Consider the following 24,223-nt stretch of genomic DNA (forward strand, 5'->3'; position numbering starts at 1 on the left):
GCCTGTCGAATGAAATTTGAAAGCAGAAAACACATCACCATGTCTAATGCTTGTCTGTCAGTCATCCCCACCCCACATCTCTTCTATTTCTTTCTCATTCTCCGTCTCTCTCTCTCTCTCTCTCTCTCTCTCTCTCTCTCTCTCTCTCTCTCTCTCTCTCTCTCTCTCTCTCTCTCTCTCTCTCTCTCTCTCTCTCTCTCTCTCTCTCTCTCTCTCTCTCTCTCTCTCTCTCTCTCTCTCTCCTTCCCTCCCCTCCCCCCACACCATATAGCCACCACTTCTTGTGCCCTAATCACTTACATTTATCTATCTTATCTCCCTTCTTACGACACGGCTACATCCTCATTGTAGGCCAGGGTCTCCGATAGCCTGTCCTTGACATTAGCCTTTTCCTCCGATCAGTGTTTGTTCCGCAGCAAGAAATAAGAGCTTGGGAGGAAATATATGACGCAAAGGTTATGTCAAGGCTCAAATATTCATCACCAGACTGTCGTAATCTTGGCAAAACACTAGCAATCTGTAGCTCTCGTGATTTGTCTCCAATGAACTCGACATTTGGCCATGAAATGAGGCTGTTATTCTTGATCAATTCCCAAAGATTCAGCGAAACTGCTTTAAGAATTGTATTGTTGCTATCAAAATCAGCATTGTTTCTTTCAGCGACGATATATGAAGCCCAATCTTTCTCATGGAAAACAACAACCTTCCATTAGCACATTGAGACAAACGACTTTCATAATGTTGTTTTATCGTTTTTAGCTCGTATTTCGTGCGATGATCAAAGATTCATCAAACAGTCGTCAAGGGAGCAGGCCGATGACCATGATACCAACGGAACGTAAAGGTGAATATCAAAGTGCCTTATAGCTCTATCCCAAGGATCGTTCGATAACATATTTATATTAGCATAAAGTTTGTTTCAACACCATTAAATATTTTATCAGAGGGGTACTACTAACGTTATATTTAACCTAACTTAACCAGACTTTGCCGTTAATATGGAATGTCGGTCTGGCTTCGTCAAGGAAATGCATCAACCTGCGTGGAAGCGCCGCGCATGCATAAATTTTGCCGAACTTTGGCGTGCACCGGACGAATACATCCGGTTATAGCGTTCTGCAGCGGCATATTCTGCGCAGGCATTCGGACCGAAAACACAGCCAAACGCTGGCCGGTCACGTGAGGTTGCACCGGCGGCGCCGTCGACTGCAGCCGCCTGTTGACGGCGCGTTCAGCCGAGATTATCTCCGACTGCGGCCCGGGCAGCGCCGAGGCACGTCAGGTCAGCTGGGGGACTGCCTCCCCGCCCGGCCCGCACCGGTCCGGCGAGGCGGTGTCGGAGCCACGATAAACACGAACGAAGGACGAGCGCCGGCCCGCTCACGCATCCCTCATACGCGCAGTGGCTGCCTCGGTGGCCACTGGCGGCAGCTGCGGAGGCGGTGGTGGTGAGTGGTGACGGTGGTGACGGCGGTGGTGAAGGTGGTGACGGTGTGGTGGCGATGACTGGCTTGGCAGAGAAGTGGCGGCGTTAAATCTGACGGACAGCGGCCGACTGGCGTTTCGTCTGAAGCGGCACAGGTGCTCCCTCAGACAGTAGCCGGGTGCGCTGAGGTAGTTTTGGCAGTGGTAACGAGTGTGGCGGCTGTTACAGTTCCGCAGCCGACCCGGCGGCTCGCGTGCTGATTCCTCTGTGCCGCTGGCAGGCGGTGAGCTGGGTTAGTGTTCCTGGGATTGTATGCTGTTGGCACCGACCGTAGCTACAACCTGGCTACTGACGGAGTGAGCATTGAAGTTGAGGGCAGACGTTGAACGCAAGCCGACCCGTGCACTGCTTCTACTCAGTTTCTCAACTCTAGCAAACCAAACGCATAACGTTCCGAATCAGTGATTAGTGATCGCCAAACCGCCAGTGAAGCCGCCAAGAAGTGATACAAAAGCGATAAGTGAAACGGCACGCCCGGTACTATTCTCGGAACAAGCCGGTCGTCCCCTAGCGACAAGATCAGTGCGGCGGCCTCGCCGCCACAAATAACAACTAACTCCGCTCGTCAGTCATCTGACAACGCCGTCACCGAATCAGCGCGGCGGAAACGGAGTTTGTGCCGATCAGCTGATGACCGCGCGACGACCGTCACGGTCGGGGCTGTTGTGTTGTTGTTGTTTGTTCCCTCCAGGTCGACCTCAGTCGACTGTAGCCTGACGGCTCTGCAGGGTCCTGAACGCGGCCGCCAGGGCCGCGACAACTCCGTCGCTCCGCACCTCTTCCCTGTTGGGTCTGATTGTCCCGGTGAGTCGCAGCCTGGCGCCCATCAGGGCCGGGCACTCGACCAGGACGTGGTACGGAGTATCCGCCGTCTCTCTGCACAGGGGGCAACGGGCACCCTGGCAGTCCACGTCTTCGCACTGCGGGCAGTGTCGCGACGGGTTCCGGCCGATTCGGTGGAGGTACTGGGCGGAGCCTGACCAGTGCCCCGCTCGCAACTGGTGCACATCCACCGCCTCTGCTCGATCCAGGTGTCTGACTGGTCCCGGCAGCTTCGCTCCCATGAGGCTGCGGTACCATCCGCGCGGCCAGTCGCTGACCCACTGGTCCCGCGCCGTCCTTGCCACCGCGCGGTACACCGTCATGGCGTCGACGGGGACTTCCTCTTGGTCCAGTGCTGAGGCTTGCTTCGCCAGCTCGTCCGCTCTCTCGTTCCCGGGCAGGCCGCAGTGGGAAGGTACCCACTGTAGGTAGGTACGCCTGCCGCGGGCCGCCAGCTGTTGAAGCGCCGCCCAGATTTCTCCTCCTATGAGGGTTGTTTGGGTAGAGGGGCCACCCCGGAGTGTCGCCAGAGCTGACTGGGAGTCCGTGCATATCACGATCGGCTCAGGAGGGAGGGTTTGTCGGTCCAGCAGGAACTTCAGCGCTTCTCTGAGGGCTACCATTTCAGCACGGTAGCTGGAGCAGACGTTCCCCGCCGGCACCGTGAGTAGGTGCTGCTGGCCGTCCGGGTCCTCGATGAAAACGCCAGCGCCGCCGTTTGTGATGCCTCCCTCCACCGAGCCGTCGGACCAAACCCAAGTCGCGCACTGTGGCAGACTACCTAGGTGACAGGTCGCCGCGTCTCTCTTCTGTGTGGAAGTCGCATTCAGTGGTAGTGGTCCCACGTCCAGGCTGATGGTGACCCCGCTCTTCACTTCCCACGGGGGGACGCTCGCCTGCGATACTGGGTCGATAGGGGGGCCGACACCGGCCGCCTCCCACATCTCTCGTCCCAGGGTTCTCCAGCCCGTCACGGATCTTAGACGGGCCGGGGCGTCCGACGCGGCTACTCGATGGAGCGGCTCCTCCGGGGGGAGCGCAGTCGCCTTGGCCAGGAAACGCGCAGCCAGTGTCCTTCTCCTCACCGATACCGGGAGAAGGCCCGCTTCCGCCATGAGCGCGTCCGACGGAGTGCTGCGAGTGCACCCCGTGACGACTCTCGCCGCTGCTCTCATTTCCCTCTCCAGAAGTTCCACGTGGGAGGGCGGCGTGGCAGGAAGCCAGGCTGCTGCGGCATGCTCCAGGGCTCCTCGGACATAGCCGCTGGCTACTGTCCGGAGCAGGTCCTCCTCGAGGCCCCAGGAGCGTCCGGACAGCTGACGCAGCTGCGCGATGCGTGGGCGGACCTTCTTCCTCAGCTTATGGCAGTGGGGGCCGAAGTGGAGCAGACGGTCTAACTGCACGCCGAGTAGGCTGATGGAGTCCGTGGCTGACACTGTCTTCCCCGGTCGGGGCTCGGCAGAGTGACGCGTGGCGCCGCGCAAGCCGTGCGCCGCCCGGCAGAGTAACGCGGCACACTGTCCGGTGCGGGTGGGGAGTTGTGTGTGGAGTGACGCCGAGTGGAGAGCAAATGTCCCGAGCGCCGAGGTCTCACGCGCTGGGGTTTCAAGAGCGTGACTGTCGAAGTGAGAGCCTGAGTCCCGGGTGCCGGGGACAAAGCAGTTGGTGCGTGTCGGAGTTGTGCCAGTGTCGGAGTGTCAGTGTCGTAGTTGAGTCAGTGTTGGATTGTCGAGTGTCAGAAGTACCCGCAGCCAGCACAGATGCCGTACATGACGCCAAGCCCCGAGACGGTCACCAGGCTTGCACAGTCAGGTAACGTTCAGTGAACTCCATCTTCACACCAACACGTAGTTTTTGCTTTATCCAGATATTCGGGATTTGATATCCACATAATTTTCATCTCGTGTGTTTTGGATGATGTTTATTGTCTGGTGGTAACAACTGGCAAAAATTGTGATTCATATGATATCACTACAACCTTTAAAAAGCAGTTATATTTTTCCCAACTAAACAACCGTGTAGGCATAACCTTTCGGAACAGCTCTCCATGGCCTTCGTCAGTACTCAATCCAAGTTTGGGCTCAATACAATCGGCACTATCTTTGCTTGGATCTCAAATGTGAATATGCCGATTGATTTTTGCGTTTGACCTGACTTGACCTGCCACGTGACCCCAAAACGAATTTCTGCTTGCGCCTGATATGTTCGGCAAGATCTTTCCCACTCCACCTCGAGCGTTACGCTATACGATGCTTGTTTTCAAGGATAATCTGGGGGGGGGGGGGGCGTTTAACGCCCCTCAGCTACTCGCGGTCAGCTGAGCAGGTGCAGGCTTGAAGTAAAAAATGAAAAATTGTTCTGGTTTCTATCCGGTCCACATGACCTGAATACCTCAGCTGCTCTTTGCGTCAGAGTCCCAATCTAAAACGTTGTAATTAACCACTGGATCACGATTGAACCGCTCTCGGGCGAAAGAAGTAGGTATGTACCAGGTCTCGGGACATTATCGCCGTCGGCACCACCCATAGCCCGCTTCCTTCTGGCCGGCAGGCCCCCTGATTTTTTTTTTCTAAGCCGCCACCCATTATCAGTTGGCCAGGAGTGCCCCCTCCCTCTATCCCAGCAACACACGGAATCTTACGTTAACACCAGAATAACTTGAAAGTGCAAGTCGCGGCACTCCCAGCTATAGGAAATGGAATGCAACATAAAAAAGCAGAATAGAGAAAGCCAAAAAGTTGGTAGGAATGAATAAGAAGCAAAGTAGCCAACACTGTAAGCAGTGGTGACTGCCCTCTACTGGGAGCCCACCCAGCCCACATTCACTCGGTGACATTCATAGCATTCGTACACATTCGATATGAAAAGGTGTCATGTTCACTGAATGACAGATTGATTTCTGTTGTGATCTCGTCACCGCAGAGAGCGCCGTGAGATTACGAAGGACATCCACCCACCGCGGGACCTGGGCCCGGCGCGGCGGAGCGGTCACGGAACGGGGCGGGCCCGCGCGTGTCGCACGTGCGCCGGCACGTGCCGTACGTGGCCGGTACGTGAGCCCGCCGCTTTACCAGGCGCGGATACAAGGGGGGGGCCATGGGGGCCATGGCCCCCCCCCTTGGCCGATTTTTTTCAAAAATAAAATAAAAAGTTAAAAAGTTAAAAAGCTGAAAAGGGGGCCTCCTGAAAATAAAGTGGCCGAAATCCGATGAGTTTTTTTTTAACCTACCCACTTAGTTATTTCTTAGAAGCCTAGCTGAGAAGACTTCTTTGTTAGAAGATTGGTAAAGCTTTTCATAACTTGGAGGTCTCTTATACTCACAGAGATGACCACTTTTACAGGGCCTCCTAACCTGCACAGAGGGCCTCCAAGCCTGCACAGATGTTGAGATGTTGCCTGAACAGCTAGATAAGCTCAATAGACGCAGTTTTTTTTTTTGGGGGGGGGGGCCAACAAGTGGGAAGATGGGGCCTCCAACAGGTGGGATTATGGGGGGGGCCTCCTGGTTTCTAATGGCCCCTCCCTTGGAGATTTTCTGGATCCGCCCCTGCGCTTTACACGTGTCGCAATGGTGGGCGGTTCGGAGACAGTTCGACGAATTGTCGGCCAAGGCAGGCAGGAAGTTACCCAATTAGTTGTCTATATTGCATCAAACCGACCCAGCTTGGACATGGTCTGAAATCATGAATAATTGAGTGCATCTCATTAGAGGAAATGTCCCATGATCGAACGGCAGTTTTGAATTAATTAAGCAAAAATTTTGTCACACTCCTGGCCTAACCATGCTTACCTACTGGTCAGCCCTTATCATGCTCGAGAGGCCATCATGAAAGGCATGCATGCATTGTAAAAGTTATTCTGCAGGCAGAAATATCATTTTACATATGATCATTTTAGTACTCGCTGAGGTTTTTTTTGGCAAGCTTATGAGGCCCATTGTATCTGTTTGGTCAGTCCATTCATGTCAACGTTGAAGTATTGTACGCATGCGAGCATTACAACTATTGGGCACCGACGCCGACGAACGGACCACGTAGCCAGAAAGTTATCAAGAAGTCAACGACCTTGAGTCGATTATTTCCATGTTTTAATGTGGGTAAATGAGCGACATTGGCCTTCGACTATCGATATTATCCATAGTTCATGACCATTCTGACATCCATTGTTTTAGTGAAGCTTAGTTCAATATGCTTCATTTCCGTTAATCAGCCCAGCGTGGGCCGTTCGATGGAGCTCACTTCTACCACGGCCCGGGAATTCCACCGACCACGCGTCATCCAATCAGTCCAAACAGAGTCGTTCCCGGCCGCGGCTGCTGGCGGGGCGTGAGACTGCTGTTTTGCCGGCGCGGCGGGCCGCCGGTTCCGGCGCGCTGTCCCGCGGCTCCGGGCTGCGGCGAGGGTGTTGTTTGCTGCCGACGGCCGAGCTGCGTGGTCCGGCCACTGGATATCGATTGGCCCGGGCCGGTGTTAGTTTCCCAGGGTCGCGCCAACCTTGGAATGCTCGCCAGAAATTCCCGGCTGCAATCTGATCGTGTTTGCTGGCTGTGCGATACCGAAAATAGCTCGTGAAACGGTGGAAAACGCCGTGATGCAACAATTTCCACACTCATCCACTTGAGTAGATGATGTGAGCTGGGATGGAAGGAGTGATAATGCCATGCAATGTTGATATCATGCCTTCTAACAGGGCGAAACTTGGAGGGACCTGTAGAGCTACGAAGGTAGGTATGTACATATATGGGCTTCAGCTAGCGAGGTCAAGGCTTACTTGTAATTTAGCATGTCACTTTTTAGCCGTCGTCATGGAGTTTTACATTTTGGTTCTGGGTCACTAATGCCTCACAAGAACCCTCTTAAAACAGGTGTATCACATTTTTATCAAAGTAGCCAGGACCACTTCGTGTGCCCTGATATACAATCAAACGACCAAAGGCACTTTCGTCTATGTCCGTTAATTGCGCTTAATAGAGTCCGTTAGTGACTAATGTAGCCCGCTAATGGCCTTAGACAAACCGCCTCGGGCCAATAATCCGACCGATTTCCGAGGGGAGCTAGAGCCGTGACCCATTTCGCTCGGCTTTGCGGCAATGCGCGCGTCTTTCATGGTCCGCCGCCGGCCATCAAAGACATCATTTCTGGCCCGCTGGTGGCAACTGGCTGTCAGATAACCTTTGACCCGGTGACCGGGGCTGTTGGGGTGCTCAGGGTGGTCCTCGGGTCCGACTGCTGCGCAATGCTGTGAATTTGACGGCCGTTGGGTCGTATAGGTCAGAAACTGGATGGCTGAAGCCAGTATAGTGGAGGCGGATGCGAAGTTGTAGATATTGTGCTACGATGCTCAGGCGGTTTTATAATGCTCACTTATTGTTCTGCATGGTGCATATCGCTGAGGATTCACCCTACTATTTCCTCGTCTTGCGAAACATAGATTACCTACCGAGGTAAGTTTCTTTAATCGACAAACTTTGTTGTTGTTCTTCCCGTTGCGATCCCTTAAAGCTATTCAACTTTTCCGTACTCTGACCACAGGCCGACTACTCATACAGCCAGTGCGCATTCAGCTGCCCTGACAGCGGTCAGCAGTCCTCGGACAGCGAGCGTCCCGCGGACCGGACATCCCCTCGCTGAAGGACCTTGCCGGCGGCCTTCCGTCGCTATTTTCCCCCGCGCATTGTCAGTGGCTATTCATGTATCGTACACAAATAGACGGCCAGCACCGAACGACGAGCGTCGCTGTGTACCAATAGTCCCACAGACGCGGCGACTCAAAGGTCATTCCCAGGTCACGCCCGTCGTTTGTGGGTACGGCTCACCGCTCCCGTCAGATCTCGCATAGCAACAGAGCCGCGTACCACGCGCTCTAAGGCACCCCGCGGAAGAGAAATCATCATGATGTGATGAAAATTCCACCTTCGCTGCCGAGAAGAGTGATGAGCTCGAGAGAGCTGCGACTCGGGGAGTCGTCCTCCCGAGACGGAGTGACCTCGTCGCGGGCGGCGCGGGCTCGCGCGGCCCGTCGGCGGCGGTGCGTCGGTAGCGTCGTCGGCGCCGGCGGCGGCGGCTGCCGGAGCGGGCCGTCGGCAGTCAGTAGGTGCCGCCGGGTCGTCCTGTGCGCGCGGAGTGTCATGGGCTCCTCTGAGAGCCACCTCTAGTCGTCCGACCTCCAGCAGAAGGGGCCCGCGCCGTCGGAGGTCACTGACGCCCCGGGGATGGCGCTCTTCTGATCGCCGCTGGCTTCACTGAGCACGAGCGGCGCGAATCGTTTGAGCGAGGTCAGTCGCAGGAATGGACGGCTATTGGGTAATTGGCGACTTTGTTGAGGCGATCGCTGCTGTGACCCCGCACTGGTGACCCATGTGACCTGTGGGGGAGGTCCCGCGGCTTCGATTGCCGCAGGGCGCTCACGCTAGATCTGTATCAGGTGTCCTTGGCTGTGTCTGACACGCGAGGAGAACACACGACATTTGATCTGATCAAAACAGTCGATTGGTGGCCGCACCTGGCGGTGACTCAGGGTCCAGAGAAACGAACGTTTTATGCTGGGAATCGGCACAGATGCCAGATTTCAACATATGGTATTTGTATTCAAGCTCAACTGCATTACAATATAAATATTCACGAATGCTTTTCTTTTGCACCAAAAGTCATTAAATTCAAGGAGCTCCGAATCGTTAAGAAGCGCTCATATTTCAGTAATATGAAATGTCCCAGATGATCTAAAATATTTTATGGAACTCTTTTAATGAAAATAAGCATTGCTTTTACAACGAAGAATCTTTCCTTTCATGTTTCCTACCCTTCTGATTCCTGAGTAGTTAGCACAGACTAGACATACATTAATTTTTAGAGCGAATATCTTGGCCGACACGCCCCAATTGAGGTCGAGACGGATGGTCGCGCCACATGTCTCGGCGCGGGGCCTTTGGCAGCAGACTGATGTTCACTCTACGGCAGCAGACGAACCGTTCCCATCCGTCTGCTCCGATTGGAGATCACAGCTGTGACCAGACCATCCCTCGTCTCAATTCCGCGAAACTCTGCGTTACAGTGAAATTTTAGCAGCTCGAGGAGGCTTATCAGGAAGTTTTTTAACTTGCTATTTCTTTTATTTTACACAAGAACGTGTATTTAGAACCGGTTTTCCTGGCATATCGCCATTATATGGGCATACTTAATATGTTGACATTGGTCGAAGTCGGAAACATCTTTATACGGAGTTTCAGAATATTGAAGAATACATTAGGTTTAAATAAAAAGTCGTAATTGTTATGCGTAAGATCTTCAATGCTTATAATTGTAAATCAAATGTCTCTCAATTTATTATTCAAATTAGTATTCAAGTACAATGCTTTCCGTATGTTTTCATGGTTCAAGCCTGATGAAGTTCATCTCTGATTCTGATCCCAGCCCAATTAAGAAAACAACTCTTGAGTTATAGATGGATGGTGTGTGGTGAGGTATTTATTCATTGTTGAATGAACTCAAAAGCGTTCCGATGAGTTCTCGTAGTCAAAGAGTTCTTTCACTAACACCCTCACACTGCGTTGACTTCTTTTTGTCCTTCAATCAACTAACGAGCACAGCCCAAATTACCGCTAAATCTGCCGAATCACCACCCTCCACCACAATCAATGCGTGCCAACCGCCACCAAAGCGGAGTGCTCGACATCCCCCTCCCTCTGTCACGGAACTAGGCCGCGGTCCTGCGGCGCCCACGCCGTAAACAAACAACTCCCGACCACCGCGGGTGACGAGGGCAGCTTCTTGGGCCCGCTGCGGGGGCCAGTGTAAGAGCCGTTATGCGTGTACGCTTTGTTTGTAACGCTTTTTTGGTGGTGGGTTTGTTTGGAGAGCGAGGCATCCGCCGCACCGCGGTGTTTCGGGTAATTTGCTTAGCTGGGAATATCGGTTTTCAGCAGTGAGGTCGCGATGTTTAGGTGTAGACCGAGCAGCTATTCAGTGTACCGAAATTAGTTAAATGCTTTTGAGGCTTACATAATCGCATACATAGTATGTATGCAATTATGTAAGCCTTTATGTAAATGTTTACTAATCATTTCTATTTGTTGGTATTCATACCCACAATTTTGCATATTGTGAATGTTTGTTCGACTTCTTTTCTAGTCGCTTTCTTTCTATTTACGTCTTCCACTATGGCTACGATGAAGTTTCTTGGTCAGAGTTTTATGACGTAATGTTTTCCATAGATGCGTAGGTTGGCATTAATAGACCTTGCCATTATGCAATGATTCATATTTTGAATAATTACATAATGAAGGTCTTATTTGGAATTTTATTTTGAGTAGGGGAGAGTGGGGTAAGATGCCCAGGGTGGGAAAGACGCCCCACCCCCTCTAGCGGCGAAACAGAATCGGACCTGGAAATTAATGTTCTTAGCGTAAAGCGGAGACCTGCCTTGTTAACTGCACAAAAAATTGCGAAGCTCAGTTGGGCAACGGCTGGCTGATGATTGTATGTTTTTTATTTGCTGCTTTCAAAAAATATTTTGGTGTCAGAACATTGTAAATATCAAAGAAGGTAAATAATTTTTGCGTCCCTTGCTATAGTCGTGATACATTAGCATACGTGTACTGTGTCTGTGTCCCAAACAGTTTGTTTCAGGGTGTAGTTTTATGGCTAACAAATTGTACTGATTTAATGTTACTTCGGTACTAGAGACCGAAGTAATTGAAAAATGGACCTTTTTCAATTAACCCTCGCCCGCACATGGGGGGGGGGGGGTGGTTGCCACCCCCCCCAGGCAGTCTTTCTGCTCTGCACTCAACATTTTTAGAGCTAGAAGGCTGATTTTTCGTATAGCTGCTCGTCTATCCTTTCTTGATGTCCACTGAAAATTTCAAATTTCTGTGATTTTTGGTTTCGGAGATATGACCTTGTTTTTCAGGTCATGTCATGACCCAAATGGCCAATTCTCAACATCTTGCGTTTGCCATGGGCCTTATGAGCTTTTGACACCCTGATTTCGGCCTTTTTTGCCAGTCTTACCTCCCACCTATCATGGAACATGTTGTTCGACGATGTACAGGGGTCAAGGTCAGGGTCAAGGTCAACCTAGGTCATCTAAGATAATTGCGTTTTAGGCAAGCTGAATTTACTTTTGGGGAAGTTTTTTTGACTGCATTTTTGGTAAAAGCTTCTCAGATCATGATTTCATGTGATATGGACCCAAAAACAATCGGTACACACATCAGTATACACACAGACACACACAGACATACAAACACATATAATTGACCTTGACCTAACTTGACCTGAAATGACCTCAGCAGCAAAATTCTGGTCGGATAGTGTGACAAAGAGGTTCTAGCTGGCTTGGCACCAGAAAACAGCATCGTCATCGGTATTTGATAAGCAGCGCACTTGATATCCAACGGTGACCCAAAACAGCAACATTTTTTAGTTTGACCTGACCTGGAAGGTCAATGACTGACCTGAGAAGGTAAAACTGGGTATCATTGGATTCGTCTCTTCCCAAAGAATCTTTTTGGTCTTTACTGCTAAGCTCTATCTCCAACAGGAACGAAATGGCGCGGGGGGGTGGCAACCACCCCCCCCCCCCCCATGTGCGTTCTAGGATGGGAAAATGGCATGTGCGGGCGAGGGTTAATTTATCTGATATTATGAGCATAAGGTCAATTTTACCATTTTTATTGATTACTTCGGTACCTTGGGGTAAGATGCCCCCTGTCCTGATGGGGAAAGACGCCCCCCTAAATCCGTAGGCTGTCCTTCAAACAGCCCGTCAAATAATTTATTACGTACTTGTGATGTAGACAAAAGCCGACCTGGGACTATTGAGAGTCCAGTACGGTCGGGTGCTCCCCATGCCGGTCTCTCGGCCCACATAGCGACTTTTTGGGCGGCATGTGACTCTGAGAGCCCTCACGACGGCCTCTGTGGGCCCCATTATTGGCTCCAGGGCCCCTCACGACATCCTTTGAGGGCTCCCACGTTGGCCCCACGGGCCGCGCTGGCATCGGAGGTCCCCACGATGGGCTCGAGGGCCCTCAAGCATCATGAAGACCTATAAGGGCCCCACAGTGGTCTCCGAACGCCACCACGGAGGCTTGTTTGGCCGCGCTGGACTATAATGGCCCTAACGATGACCTCTGAAGCCCCTTACGACTACTTTTGAGGGCCCTTATGATGACGTTTGGTGTCTACTGCAGGCTCGAAGGGACTACTGATTCGTTCAGGCGATTCACGTGCCCATTTATGTCACTTATAGTGCAGGGGGCATCTTTCCCAACGTCAGGGGGCGTCTTTCCCACCCTGTGGGGTAAGATGCCCCCTTTCACTTCTTCAAGAAAATGCTTAATAGCAAAAAAAGTTATAATATTTCAGGCACGAAAGTGTGATATGTTTGGAGAAAAATGATGTCGGCTTCTGTTGAAACTTCAAGTTTTTGCTTTCCCATCGTCATTTTCGAATAATACATGACATAGCAAAACCCTGGGCATCTTTCCCCACTCTCCCCTACTCGAATGGGTGGTTACTGGCCCTGGTGCCCGCCAAGCAAAGCTTTCTGCGTAGCACCACGGATCTGCACAACTTTGCCCGTGCATTCAGCCTGGTTCACCGGGGCGATTTAGACCTGTGAATTTTATTTGGCGCTATTTGGTGCTACTTGGCGAGCGGCACTGTATAATTCCGGGCTCGGTGATTTGATTCTTTAATTGCTGAAATAGCAAATAAGCTAACGTTAAGTCATTTAAGAAAACATAGATTGTCTAACGTATATGCAACGGCAGTTAAAAGTAGTGTCCAGGATTTAGCATTTGACTACCACAACTCGAACTATTTTTTATGACGAATATGTCTCGTCCCGACCCCTCCCACCGCGCCGTGGCGGTGACCAGGTATATGTATAGGTGCTGCCTCTGTACCCCATCCCATTCCTCGAGGGCCGCTCAATACGGGGTCGTGGGAGCGGCATTTCTTGTGGAACGCCCTCCGCACTTCTACCACGCCACACGTGAGTGGGACCGCACGTGTCAGCGCCAATACCTGCCGTCAGTGCGGCACGAAGGAGCACAAATGGTCCCATCGACTGCGGCCCTCCCATTGATTCGTCACATATAGACACTCTGTATGGTCCTCTGAGGTGGGCTTATTGGGGACGGTTATGGAAGCATGGAAGCGACGTCATACGGCCTTGACGCGTGTCCTGCATGGGTGCGAGCGTCCTAGAAAGGTCATGGCAAGGTTCGGGGATCGAGATACCCTGCCAGTGCACCTATTAAATGGTCATGAAGTCGCATTGGTTGGTGACAATACCCATAGTCTGCTCGTCAGTTATAGCATGGATGTTTTAGCAAACTATTGGATTCCATGCTGTGGTTGTAACCCGCAATAAGGTCATTGTTATTTCATAGAACCTGGTGAAAAGACACAACTTCTACAATCTTTAGGGTTCTGGCAACAAGAGTGTCTTCTGTTCGTAGCAACGCTTTGGATCAATCTGGAATCACGTGTGAATGTCTCATATCGAATGTTGCATGCATGATTGTATATTGTCTTCCCGCTAGTAAAGGGCATATTGGGCATATCTGGCTACAATATCATCGCAATATGAGCTCTGTTCCAGTGGACATGCCCATAACACGGCCGTTCGCTTTCGTTTCCAATTAACCATTGCCCAAACGCCCGACCTTTCTGTGCACATAGCAGCAGTGCGCTTCAATACAGCCTGAAACGACTGGCTTGTTCGCAGTGACCCTACCCAACCGAGGCACCGGCCGCCGAGCGGTCGTGTACCGCCACTCAAAGCCCCGTGTACTGACCGGGCCCTCGAAATGTCCCCCTGTTCGCCAGCGGTCACCCTGAGGCGGTACACGGGCCCTCAGGACGGCCAGTGACCGGCTCAGACATCCACTGGCTGCGTTTCAGACTGATTGGAACATGGCCCCGCTGTGGGTGATTAGCTGAGTCGATGACCAGTCGGTACTGGCCGAGTGGGGATCCTCACAGGGGAGGAGGGGGTCTGGGGGATCGGTATCGACATCAGGAAGACGAGACAGGCCCAGCGGCAGCTGCTCCTTTCGAGGCATGGGACTGCCTGATGCTGTGGTATTTTTTATGTCCTAAAGAAGATATAGATATCTGTATCCTATTTTATGTAGTTCAGTGAAATCAATGTTGGTGACCGCACCAAGTTTAGTATCGCAAGGTGCATCGACCCAGAAAATGCTTCGCGATTTTGTTTCAGTCGTCGATTGAGCCAGAAGAATGGCGTCATTTTCGTTTGTTACTAGCAAAGCACACCACAGCAGGATAAGATGTATAGCAATAGTTTCGCATGCCGCGTGCGATAAATTCCTTCCCAGCTGAGGGCCTTATCGCATAATGCAGCCGTATTTCACGAATCGATCCCCGTGCCTGCCAAAATTGTGAAGCGGGTACAGTGCGTGTCTCTTGTGATCTTTGCCACTATCTGGGGTAAATGCCATGCCATTTCTGACTTTGATAAACAATCGAGCCTGGGAAGCGCGATATGCGCGGACCAATCTGACGCTCGGTAGCTGACGACACCGTAGGCGGCTGCTACTTCCGTTCGGATAAAAATAAGCCACGCCCAATGGTAATTTCGTCATTTGGCGCTCGTCCTTGAGTTATTTCTGTCACTGCTGAAACTTTAACTTTAAACAATTGGGAAAGGGATTCTTCCGATCGACTAAATTACTTTGAAGTGATACATTAGTGTTCGTAATCAAGGGCACATGTTTGAAGATTCTCTGAATAAACAATGATCACCCCTGCAAATGCTTGTAATGACTAATTGGGTCAGGTTAGGGCGTCAATGACCGATGGGATGGGGAGCCAGCCGATGAGGTAGATATTCTGGTCGTTCTGAGAAGGCTTCCTTAAGCTGAGCAGCCTGGGAGTCTCAGACAAGGATTTACGACTATTAGCGCGCCAGTGGGGCTAACAAGCCGCCTGGAAAGCCGGCGTGCTGATGGGCTGCAATCGTGGCGATAAATGGCGATGGAAAGTGCTCGAGTTATGACGGCTCTGCAGAGAGATATGGAGTGAATGGGAGGAGAGAGAGAGAGAGAGAGAGAGAGAGAGAGAGAGAGAGAGAGAGAGAGAGAGAGAGAGAGAGAGAGAGAGAGAGAGAGAGAGAGAGAGAGAGAGAGAGAAGAGAGAGATGTGGGAGGCTGTTTACTCCGGTACCGCTGAAAGGGCTGGGATTGGCAGAACGGAGGCGATTTCGAAGGCGAGGCGTCATCGCCAGTTAGCTGTCATCGCCGCCGGCATTTGTGGCGTCATTGGAGCGACGGCAGCGGCGGAAAACACGTCATTCAAGGGAGGGTGGTGGCTGATTGTTACTTACCGTCCATTGAAGAAGCGGAATAAGGTATAATTGGCCTGGCGGCTGTTGGTAAGCGTGGCGTTGATAATTGGGCTGTAGTGTGTGCATTATTCAGTAGAAGGCGCTGCTAAAAAGGAAGCGCTGCTTACAAATGAAACGCAAAAATGTCCAAAGGACTTCTTACGTTTGCTGGTTAAGTGGATAAAACTGTTCAACAAGGATGTGATTTTGTTGATTGAAGGTGACATGACGCTCCTTTAAAGGGACCCTCCCACCTTCAAAAAAGTTTATGAATTGGCATGAAAGTGATGTCGCTCGGTTCAGAACGAGCGAAAACGAATATCTACCAAATTTCACCGAAAAATATTCACCGGTTTTCAAGATACTAGACTTTTACTTTTGTTTACTTTTTGGGATCTCCGCTGTTCCTAGCGAATTTATTTGGAAGCAATAGTTTGACAGCTGAAAGTGCGGCACTTGTTGCGCGCAAAGCAGCATATACCACCGCGTGCTACAAAACGTTTTAGTCAAACATTTAAAAATCGTTAGATATCTGCGCTGACGTCACACATTCAGAGGGGTATTCCTATGCATTAGCCCCTCTGAATCAAAATGCTGCAATTTTGAAATTCAATATTTCCGATTTAAGGCATTTCTCGATGTTGTGAGTGCCGAAACCGGTAATTGTGAGCCAGGAACCCCATTTTGGCTATCTCAACTAAAATCTAATGTTAAGGTGGGAGGGTCCCTTTAAACTTCATTTGAATATGTTTTCAAAGTTATTATTGTTTGAGCCAATTAACGACACTGCTATGCCTCTGAAATATTCAGCTCCTCGAAAACATGTTTTGGATGCCTGAGTGATTGAGATCCGTATTCTACTTTGATGTCTGGCGCCAGTTTTGCCACAAAACAGAGCAACAAAGTGGCGAGTTTCATTTCATGTTGCATGTCTTCCGTCTGATAAAGAGCTTCCATTCATAAAGTTGAAGAATAGATATGATGCATGCGTAGTGCACGAATGCATTCACAAGATATGGTACTGCACGTCTCGCAGATATTCGAAGCTTCGTTGGCATGTTTGCTGCCATCCCACGCACTGTGCCGGGAGGTTGTTATCAATATGGACACTGAGTAGTGCTGGTTACATAATTCTCCGGTTTCGATGCACAACTTTTGCAGAAAAACTCGGTCGCTTAGGAGCTTATCAGATGGTAGTATCGCATGGCCCTAAATCTGCAATACCTACGCAAACGAAATAGCGAATAGTGAAAGTGTCCTGGATGGACTTAAGATTCTGGAGAGTTACTGCTCATGCCCTGAAGTATTTCTTTACCGGCTAGTTTCACTGTTCAGGTGCTCATTAGCTTAACAACCGAACTTCTCTTCTTGCAAATGCTTTCAACATTGTTGGAATACAGCCTTTGATGTCAAATGCTTCAAATTTATGTGGCGCTAATGCCGAAAGTAAATAGATTCACCGCTTGTACTGTACTAGCTCACTTTCATTTGTTTCAGCTTGTTTAACGACCCGCATTTCTAACCAAGCAACTGCTGTCGTCCATACCTATTACTTTTCCTATAGTTCCTACCCGGTCTGTGTGTCGCCCTAAGTGTCAACACATCAATATCATACGACAATGTGCACAGTCATGCTCATTGTAAAACTGCGACGCCCCAGAATGGGCCTGTCGTGTCGTCGGAATCCAGTCGTCTCCCAATCTCTCTAGTTTACATACGACTCAGTGCAGATGTGCGATAGTTGAAGCCAATGCTGGCCACCCAGCAGCGGGAGGTGGTGCCTCTTCTGCTGTCTCTACAACTCGTTAATGGCCAGGGCCTCCAGTTAACTCGGGTGGACCACTCGCCAACTGATGGGAGGTCGAGATGCAGCGGCATGTCGCTCGGTGGCGTCCGGATAAATCCAGAGAAGCAGCCCATGTGAGGCCGCTCACGAGTGTAACTCACGTGGGGTGGCGCTATAATCCACGTCACTATTGTGCAATCGGTTTGACATGGCTCGTTGCATTGAGAGGGATACTGGGCAGTGATTTAAAAGTTCGATCCCTGCCGTGGCTTAATTCCCTCTATAGGATTTGTCAAGCATGAATGTGAATGAGTTGATTGTGTTATCAATCACTATCTGAGCGGTGCAGAAGAGAGCAAAACGATTGAAAAATGAGTCTGGGAACATCTGGAATACAAATGAAGCCATGATATTCACAGTATTTTATCTTCATTATCAATTCGATGCGTAGACTGCCAGTTGAAAAAATGTTTCGACAGAATGCTAGTAGAGGGATAGATAGGTACACGTGCTTCATTACAGTCCGTGAGATTCGGAATATTGCCGCTTCTTGTTTTCAGGGCTGCTGAATTTTAGAAAGGCTTAATGCCGTGCTATTGTATTGAAATTCAAAATTATGATGCAATGACTTCATAACGAGAGATTATTGCTTACGCATGTATAATATTAAAACAAATTCTTTAACTCCTGGGCAGGTCTTGACGGCTCTCCTCAATTAACCCTCGCATGTGTAGGGGGTGGGGGGGGGTTGGATGGACCCCCCATGGTTTTTCGCGAATAACTCGCGCAAAAAGCGGCCGATCGCGACGAAACTTTCAGTACCCTCGAGTTGATCAATTTTACACCTACTCTGAAAATTTCATGAAGGCATGACCAAATTAGGGTCATAAAAATAATATGACGTATTTTATCAAATCATGACATTATGTTTGCAATGAAGGACGCAACAGTGGTGCCGATTCATCTAGATAAACTAACCAATGAATAACGAGAAAGCTCGCGCTCCCAGTATTGCATTCGTGCTTGAGTGACTGTCATTGACTTCAAGCGTATTTCAGAGGGAGTTGGAATTTTTATCTCCCTTATTTTGAGTGCTGAATGTCATGAGACCATTTCATACAATACAGTATGGCATAATATAATGGTAGTTCAGTGACCTTCATAGAAACCTGTTAATGTGAGCCCAGTCCAGTAACCATCAGACACCAGACCGCATATCTTGCGGCATCGTAATAAATGGGGAGCCGACCTACTCTGTGGTCAGACAGATATTTATCCAGCTGGCTCTGAGTCTGATGAGCCGAATATTTCACCTCCCGCCAGCGGCCAGCGCACGGGTGGTCCTGCGACGTCATCAAAGTCCAGTGACGTCATGAGTAGAGCACGGCATCCAAACAAACATCCTCCGGCATACCCGCGGCCGTCCGCAAACAGCTCGTTCCGTGTGGCGCACTTGAGACCCGTTTCCTGACTCTGACCGAGAGAGAGCACGTGGAATCTCTGACGGAGATCTGCCGTCTCGGAGGGGGCTGGGGATGACAGCCATGGTCATTGGTCGGTGAGGCCTCCTGCAGTGTGCAGCTCTCCGCCGGCAGCGGTCTGACAGAACGGGCCGTCAGTCAGACGGGGCGCACACCGGTCGCGGGAGGTCAGCAGGACAGCGGGCCGCGGGACGGAGGACTCTGCCGGACGGTCGGTCTGCCACAGGACAGAGGTGTTCCTGACTGAGGGGTGACCCTCTGCGAGTCTCTTCCGTCATTGGACGCCCGCCTGTGAGCGCTGAACTCTGAACAGCTTGATAGTGTGGCGACCCGGCGGACTGTCAACTCCTCGGAACTGTCCATTAGAGAGGCATCGGATCGTCCCTCGTGCCGGGACATCACAGTGCTCCAGTACCTCCATCGCGGCCCTCCAGAGCACCCAGCACGTTCCGTGGCACCATGCGGCTCGCACGTGCCACACTTCTGACCGTCGTATCCGCCTCACTTGGTAAGTGTCGTCGACATCGGTTCAAATGCAGCCGGGGATCCACTCCTGACCTGGAAAGTTTTCAAACTGGAGATGTCAGATCCCGTTCCGGGAGCGTTAGACGCTATGGAGCGGGATCTGACGCCCTCAGTGAGAAGTTTGGATGGGTGTTAGATATCTATTATGCATTCAGAGCTTTTAGAGATGATTATGCTCCTATCCGCTTCCTTGGTTTCAAGTGATTAATTCGGAATGTTTCGCAGAATGAGAGGCACGCATGACACTTAGCAGTTCCAAATGCTCTTAAGTTTCGCACTTGGACGATATCAGTTCTCTACAGGAGTTCAGTTTGAAAATGTCGTCAAAGTTTTGTGGCTGACGAGCAAGTGATCCTATAGACGGCGTGAAACCAATAGTGGTGAAGGGGACTCAGATACCGCTACCGATCTGGCCATCAGTAAAAACCAATCTGTCTTGACGGCGCCCGTTAGCGGAACCAAACCAGCTCGTCGGGATAGGTCTGCTATTTTCAGAACCAATTCCATCCGCGTATCAGAACACTCCCTGTATCTGAGCCACACACCGCCAGCCTTCTGAGAACGGACTTGGAAGTGGTGACACTCGGTCCGACTTGGGCCCTCAGCATCCATTTAACGCCAAATCGACGCCGCGCCAACTTTGACGCGCCGGCTCGATCGGCGGCATTTGAGACGAGACGTTGGGTTCGGCGCTACTCCTGACAGCGGATTTCGCCATTGATCTATGTGTCAAACCGCCCAGCTCGATGGCACTCATTTGTCGGCGGTCCACGTACTCACCGAAGGAGCTGGGCGCCGATTCCGGGCCACAGTGGATTAATTTCTGAGATCTCTGTCAGATCGTTCACTTGATGTGTGACAAAGAGTGAGAATGTTCGTATAGGTATGCGGTGATTGACTGTGACAGCTTGCGTCTTTTTTGTCCTTCCGCAAACTATGGAGTTTGATCGATAACATGCATAATGTTGGAAATGGTATGGACAGCGCGTGTATGACCATGCCAGTATTGGTAGCTGAAACGAAGGCGACTCAGTCTGAATTCATCACTAATCTCTAGATAAGGAGTTGTAAAGGCTTTTGTTACATAATTTGGTACAGGTCTTACCGCAAACCAGAAGATTATGACATTCCGGATTTAAAAGACTCAGAAAAGATTTAAATAATCCGTCGATAAGCTCATATTTTCACGTGCGAGTACAGTGCAGTCTTCATGGTTCTGGTTGCATAATATTGATAGTGGTGATAAATATGCTACCGCACTGAGAATTTAAGCCACGCGTACAAATTCGAATATGCTCATGCGAGCTAGCCATCTTTTTGTAACTTGTGTGGTTGAATCTCAATCAAAGCAAATTTCTTTATCCATTTTACTCATGCACTTTCGGAGCTGATTCGCAAGACCTTCAGTCGTCATCAGGCAGGCCTCTACTTTGCTATCAATTTTGTGACAATTTTCAATCTTTTTATCCTTCTCGCCCCTTCCATGGCCATTGGTCAAGTGCTCTATAAATCATCAGTCATTCAGCCACTCAGCGAACTAAACCAAATGCAGCTCCGAATAAATCCTCCCCGGGAGTTACTTGGTGATCCATAGATCACAGTTTGTGCACGCGGGCTGCAATACAAATATCGCAATAACATTTTCTTGTGTATTATTTTCTACGCCACTTGGCTGATTCTTTTTTCAAGGCAATATGTGTTCGCAAGTCACAACCCCTGTGAACATGTCTCATACGATCACGCTACGGAAACCATGATGGTAGGTATCTGTTATCGAATGAATAGTACGCAACCATTTCCCTGGGTACGCTCATGAGCTGGATTATGCTTTTTTTTTTTTTGGTGACGGAAGATATAAAATATACTAAAATTTCTCAATTTACCGCTTCATCTGCATACAGTTAAAACAACGCGGAACGTGCGAAAGCAAGCAGCATGCATACCAGCAGGTTCGCAAGTTGTCCAGCGTCTACCGTCGTAAGTGGTACAGCGATCTAAGCCATCCCTCCGATAGCGCACTAGCCAGTGCCCCTTGGACAGAACATCTGCCTTGATTCATGGCATTCATACCTGGTGGCGGCAACCGTCGCATATGCGCCGAACTGGCTCCGTATCTGCACTGCCATCGGCCGCGCTGGCGCCTGTTCCATAATGCAGAGCACGGCGGGACGAGGTCGCAGCTCCTCCCTGCCCGCTGCTGGCGCCCCTGGTCCGTCACACCGTCAACATGGGGCGTCAGAGGCGGCCTGTCGATACGAACACGATGTGCATCACCCCGCACCTGTCTCACTGCCTCACGGCGGCTCCAGAACTACCGCCGGTTATTTATCGCCGAGCTGAGTCATAAAATGGCTCCAATCTGGATATCGGGAGCCCTCTGGAGCTGGCCGCCGTTCTGGGACGCGCCATCGGTCACGCGCGCGGACTGGACCGGTCAGCTGTCCCTGACGGTCGGTCTCGTACTTTACCGAGGGGGCGACCGACCAGCGACCTTCGCGACCGCTGCCGGCGACCGCGGACGTTCCACCTCCTGCATACTGAGCGCCGGGTCGGACCGCAGCGGTTCCCACATTAGCGCAAACTCAGGCGGCTCTCGTCCAGGATGTCAGGTGTGACATGACATGAGTAGCGAGACTGACGACAGGAGCCCTTTTTCGAACATCATCAGACAAACTACGTACTGAACTTGGATGGGACACACTGACAACCAGACGAAAGTTACGCAGACTCTTGCTTTACCATAAACTAACAAAATCTGACTTTCAAACAGGGCCCTCTTACATTACTTCCCTTATGCCACACTCACGACTACGAGACACCAATAGGTCACTAAGAAACGCAAACCACCATTCCCAACCACGAGCACGTACGACTAAACACCAACGAACATTTTTTTCTCTCACAGGAAAACAGTGGAACAGTCTGCCAAACTCAATTAAGGAACTATCATACAAAGATTTCAAAAGCAACATTACAGAACGCATGTGCACCAACAAACCTCCTATGTACTACTCTTACGGCACCAGGACCTTAAACACACTACATACGAGGATAAGGCTGAACATGACTACACTTAACGAACACAAGTACAAAATACAAAAAATTGAAACTCCTAAATGTGAATGCGGGCATCCTCAGGAAAACGTAACACACTACTTATTTACATGCCCCAAGTACAACCAACCAAGAGACTCACTCTACTATAACTTGCAACGCATCCTTAACTATGACCTCAAACAAAAACCCAAACCATTCCAACTTGAAGTCCTCCTGCACGGCCGCGGACTCGGTGGCGGGGGCGGTCGGCTGGTGGCTTGGCACTTCCAAAAATTCTTGCAAGAATCAGGTAGATTTACTGGATTATAATCAAGTACAGCGTTTGCTGACCCGGGCGGACCTGCGCCTGCGGAGGAGCGCGCGTGGGGGTGACTGGCTGCGCGAGACTCCCGTAGACACGGCGGCGGCGGCGGTGTTATTGCAGACATGTGAATGTTGAATGTTGCTATGTAGAGCAATTGAGATTTGGCGCCAAGAGATAAGCCTATGGCTTTTGCGCCAACTCTCCGTGATGCAAATCTGATGTACAGTAGGTCTATTAAAAAAGTCCCCAGCACCAGTGGGCGCTGCCTTCGCTGAGCCGAACCCCCGTCTGCCTGTCCAATATCGCGCCGGGCTCAGGTCAGGTAGGGTCAGCGGGACCGCTCGGTCCGGCCCGCGGGCGGTGGACGGGCGGCCGGTAACGCTTTCCGCCAGCCAGCTGTAGAATCCAACAAACGGGACGGCCACCGCTCAGCGCAGCGAAACCGGTGTTTAAGAATGGCAGTTCATGGCCACAATGATTATAGATAGTCATTGTTAGCCTGTGCCCCACAGGAATGCCTAGACTCTAACGCCCTGTTGGAGGGGAAATGGGGATTGAGCATCATTCTTATATACAGCTTTGGGCATTTAAGTGGCATTCGAAGTAGCGTCAAAAGTAGCAAAAGAAGAAGAAAAATACTTCAGCCAATTTAAGATCGGGTCAGAACCAGAGGTCATGTCACCAGAGGTCATCGGTAGTAAAATTTTGCTTGGACAGGGTGCGTTGCGCGCACCGGTGCATTGGGTTTCCAATTTCCATGGAAACATCAACAGACTCGGAAGCTCGCAACGCTAGCGTGGAGCCGAATTCATATCAACCGCCGCAACAATGCAGCAGCGCAGCGCAGCGTGCTGCAGCGTGGGGCCGTGAAACACCGCCCAGGCCCCCTGTCTCCCCCTAATTCCTGTCATCCTTCCCACTCTGAAATCGACCGAGCCTAGCCTAACACAACAATCATCTCGTTTACCGCTATGTCTTAATAATATTGTCGGATTTAATTAAGGTGAACGGCTTAGCACGTAAATAACAGCAACTGCCACCATCGGTATTATGAGAAAACCAATCGCTTTTCCACAAACACTTACAAGTTTTTAGCTTAAAACTTACTCGAAATTAATTTTATCAGCCTCGTGTTCCTCTTATCAAAACGCTTCGAATGAATCAAAAGTTAATCTTTAAAGGTCATTTGAAAAATTTGGCATATGTTCAAAGACATGACCTGACCAGAAATGGCCACATGATGCATAGCAGGATATTAGATCCGTATCGTGGAACTTTACAAACAGTTCAGATGATTTCATAACTTAAGCATGTCTATCAAAAATAATTATTACATGGCTCATATGTAGGCTGGGTGTGTGATCATGCTTACGAGTATGAAGTATGAACGCAACTGATAATTTTC

The 24,223-nt window shown here is 50.4% G+C and overlaps 1 protein-coding gene across 4 annotated transcripts in view; it reads left to right on the forward strand.

Moving 5' to 3' along the window:
* Nucleotides 1–3,011: 3,011 nt before the first annotated feature.
* LOC122388259 (PDF receptor-like) overlaps nucleotides 3,012–24,223 on the forward strand; it is an 80,918-nt gene continuing 59,706 nt past the window's right edge. The window contains exon 1 of one of the 4 annotated variants that reach the window (XM_043379170.1): nucleotides 3,012–4,120. In XM_043379170.1, the coding sequence (XP_043235105.1) occupies nucleotides 4,069–4,120 (52 nt within the window). In that variant the 5' untranslated portion in view covers nucleotides 3,012–4,068. Of the gene's footprint in view, nucleotides 4,121–8,387; nucleotides 8,584–19,073; nucleotides 19,441–24,223 lie in introns of those variants that run through there. The other 3 variants (XM_043379168.1, XM_043379171.1, XM_043379169.1) reach the window with 3 other exon arrangements.

This window comes from Amphibalanus amphitrite, unplaced genomic scaffold (genome assembly GCF_019059575.1).
Source record: "Amphibalanus amphitrite isolate SeventyFive unplaced genomic scaffold, NRLGWU_Aamphi_draft 000315F_arrow, whole genome shotgun sequence".
NCBI classification, from domain to species: Eukaryota; Metazoa; Arthropoda; class Thecostraca; order Balanomorpha; family Balanidae; genus Amphibalanus; species Amphibalanus amphitrite.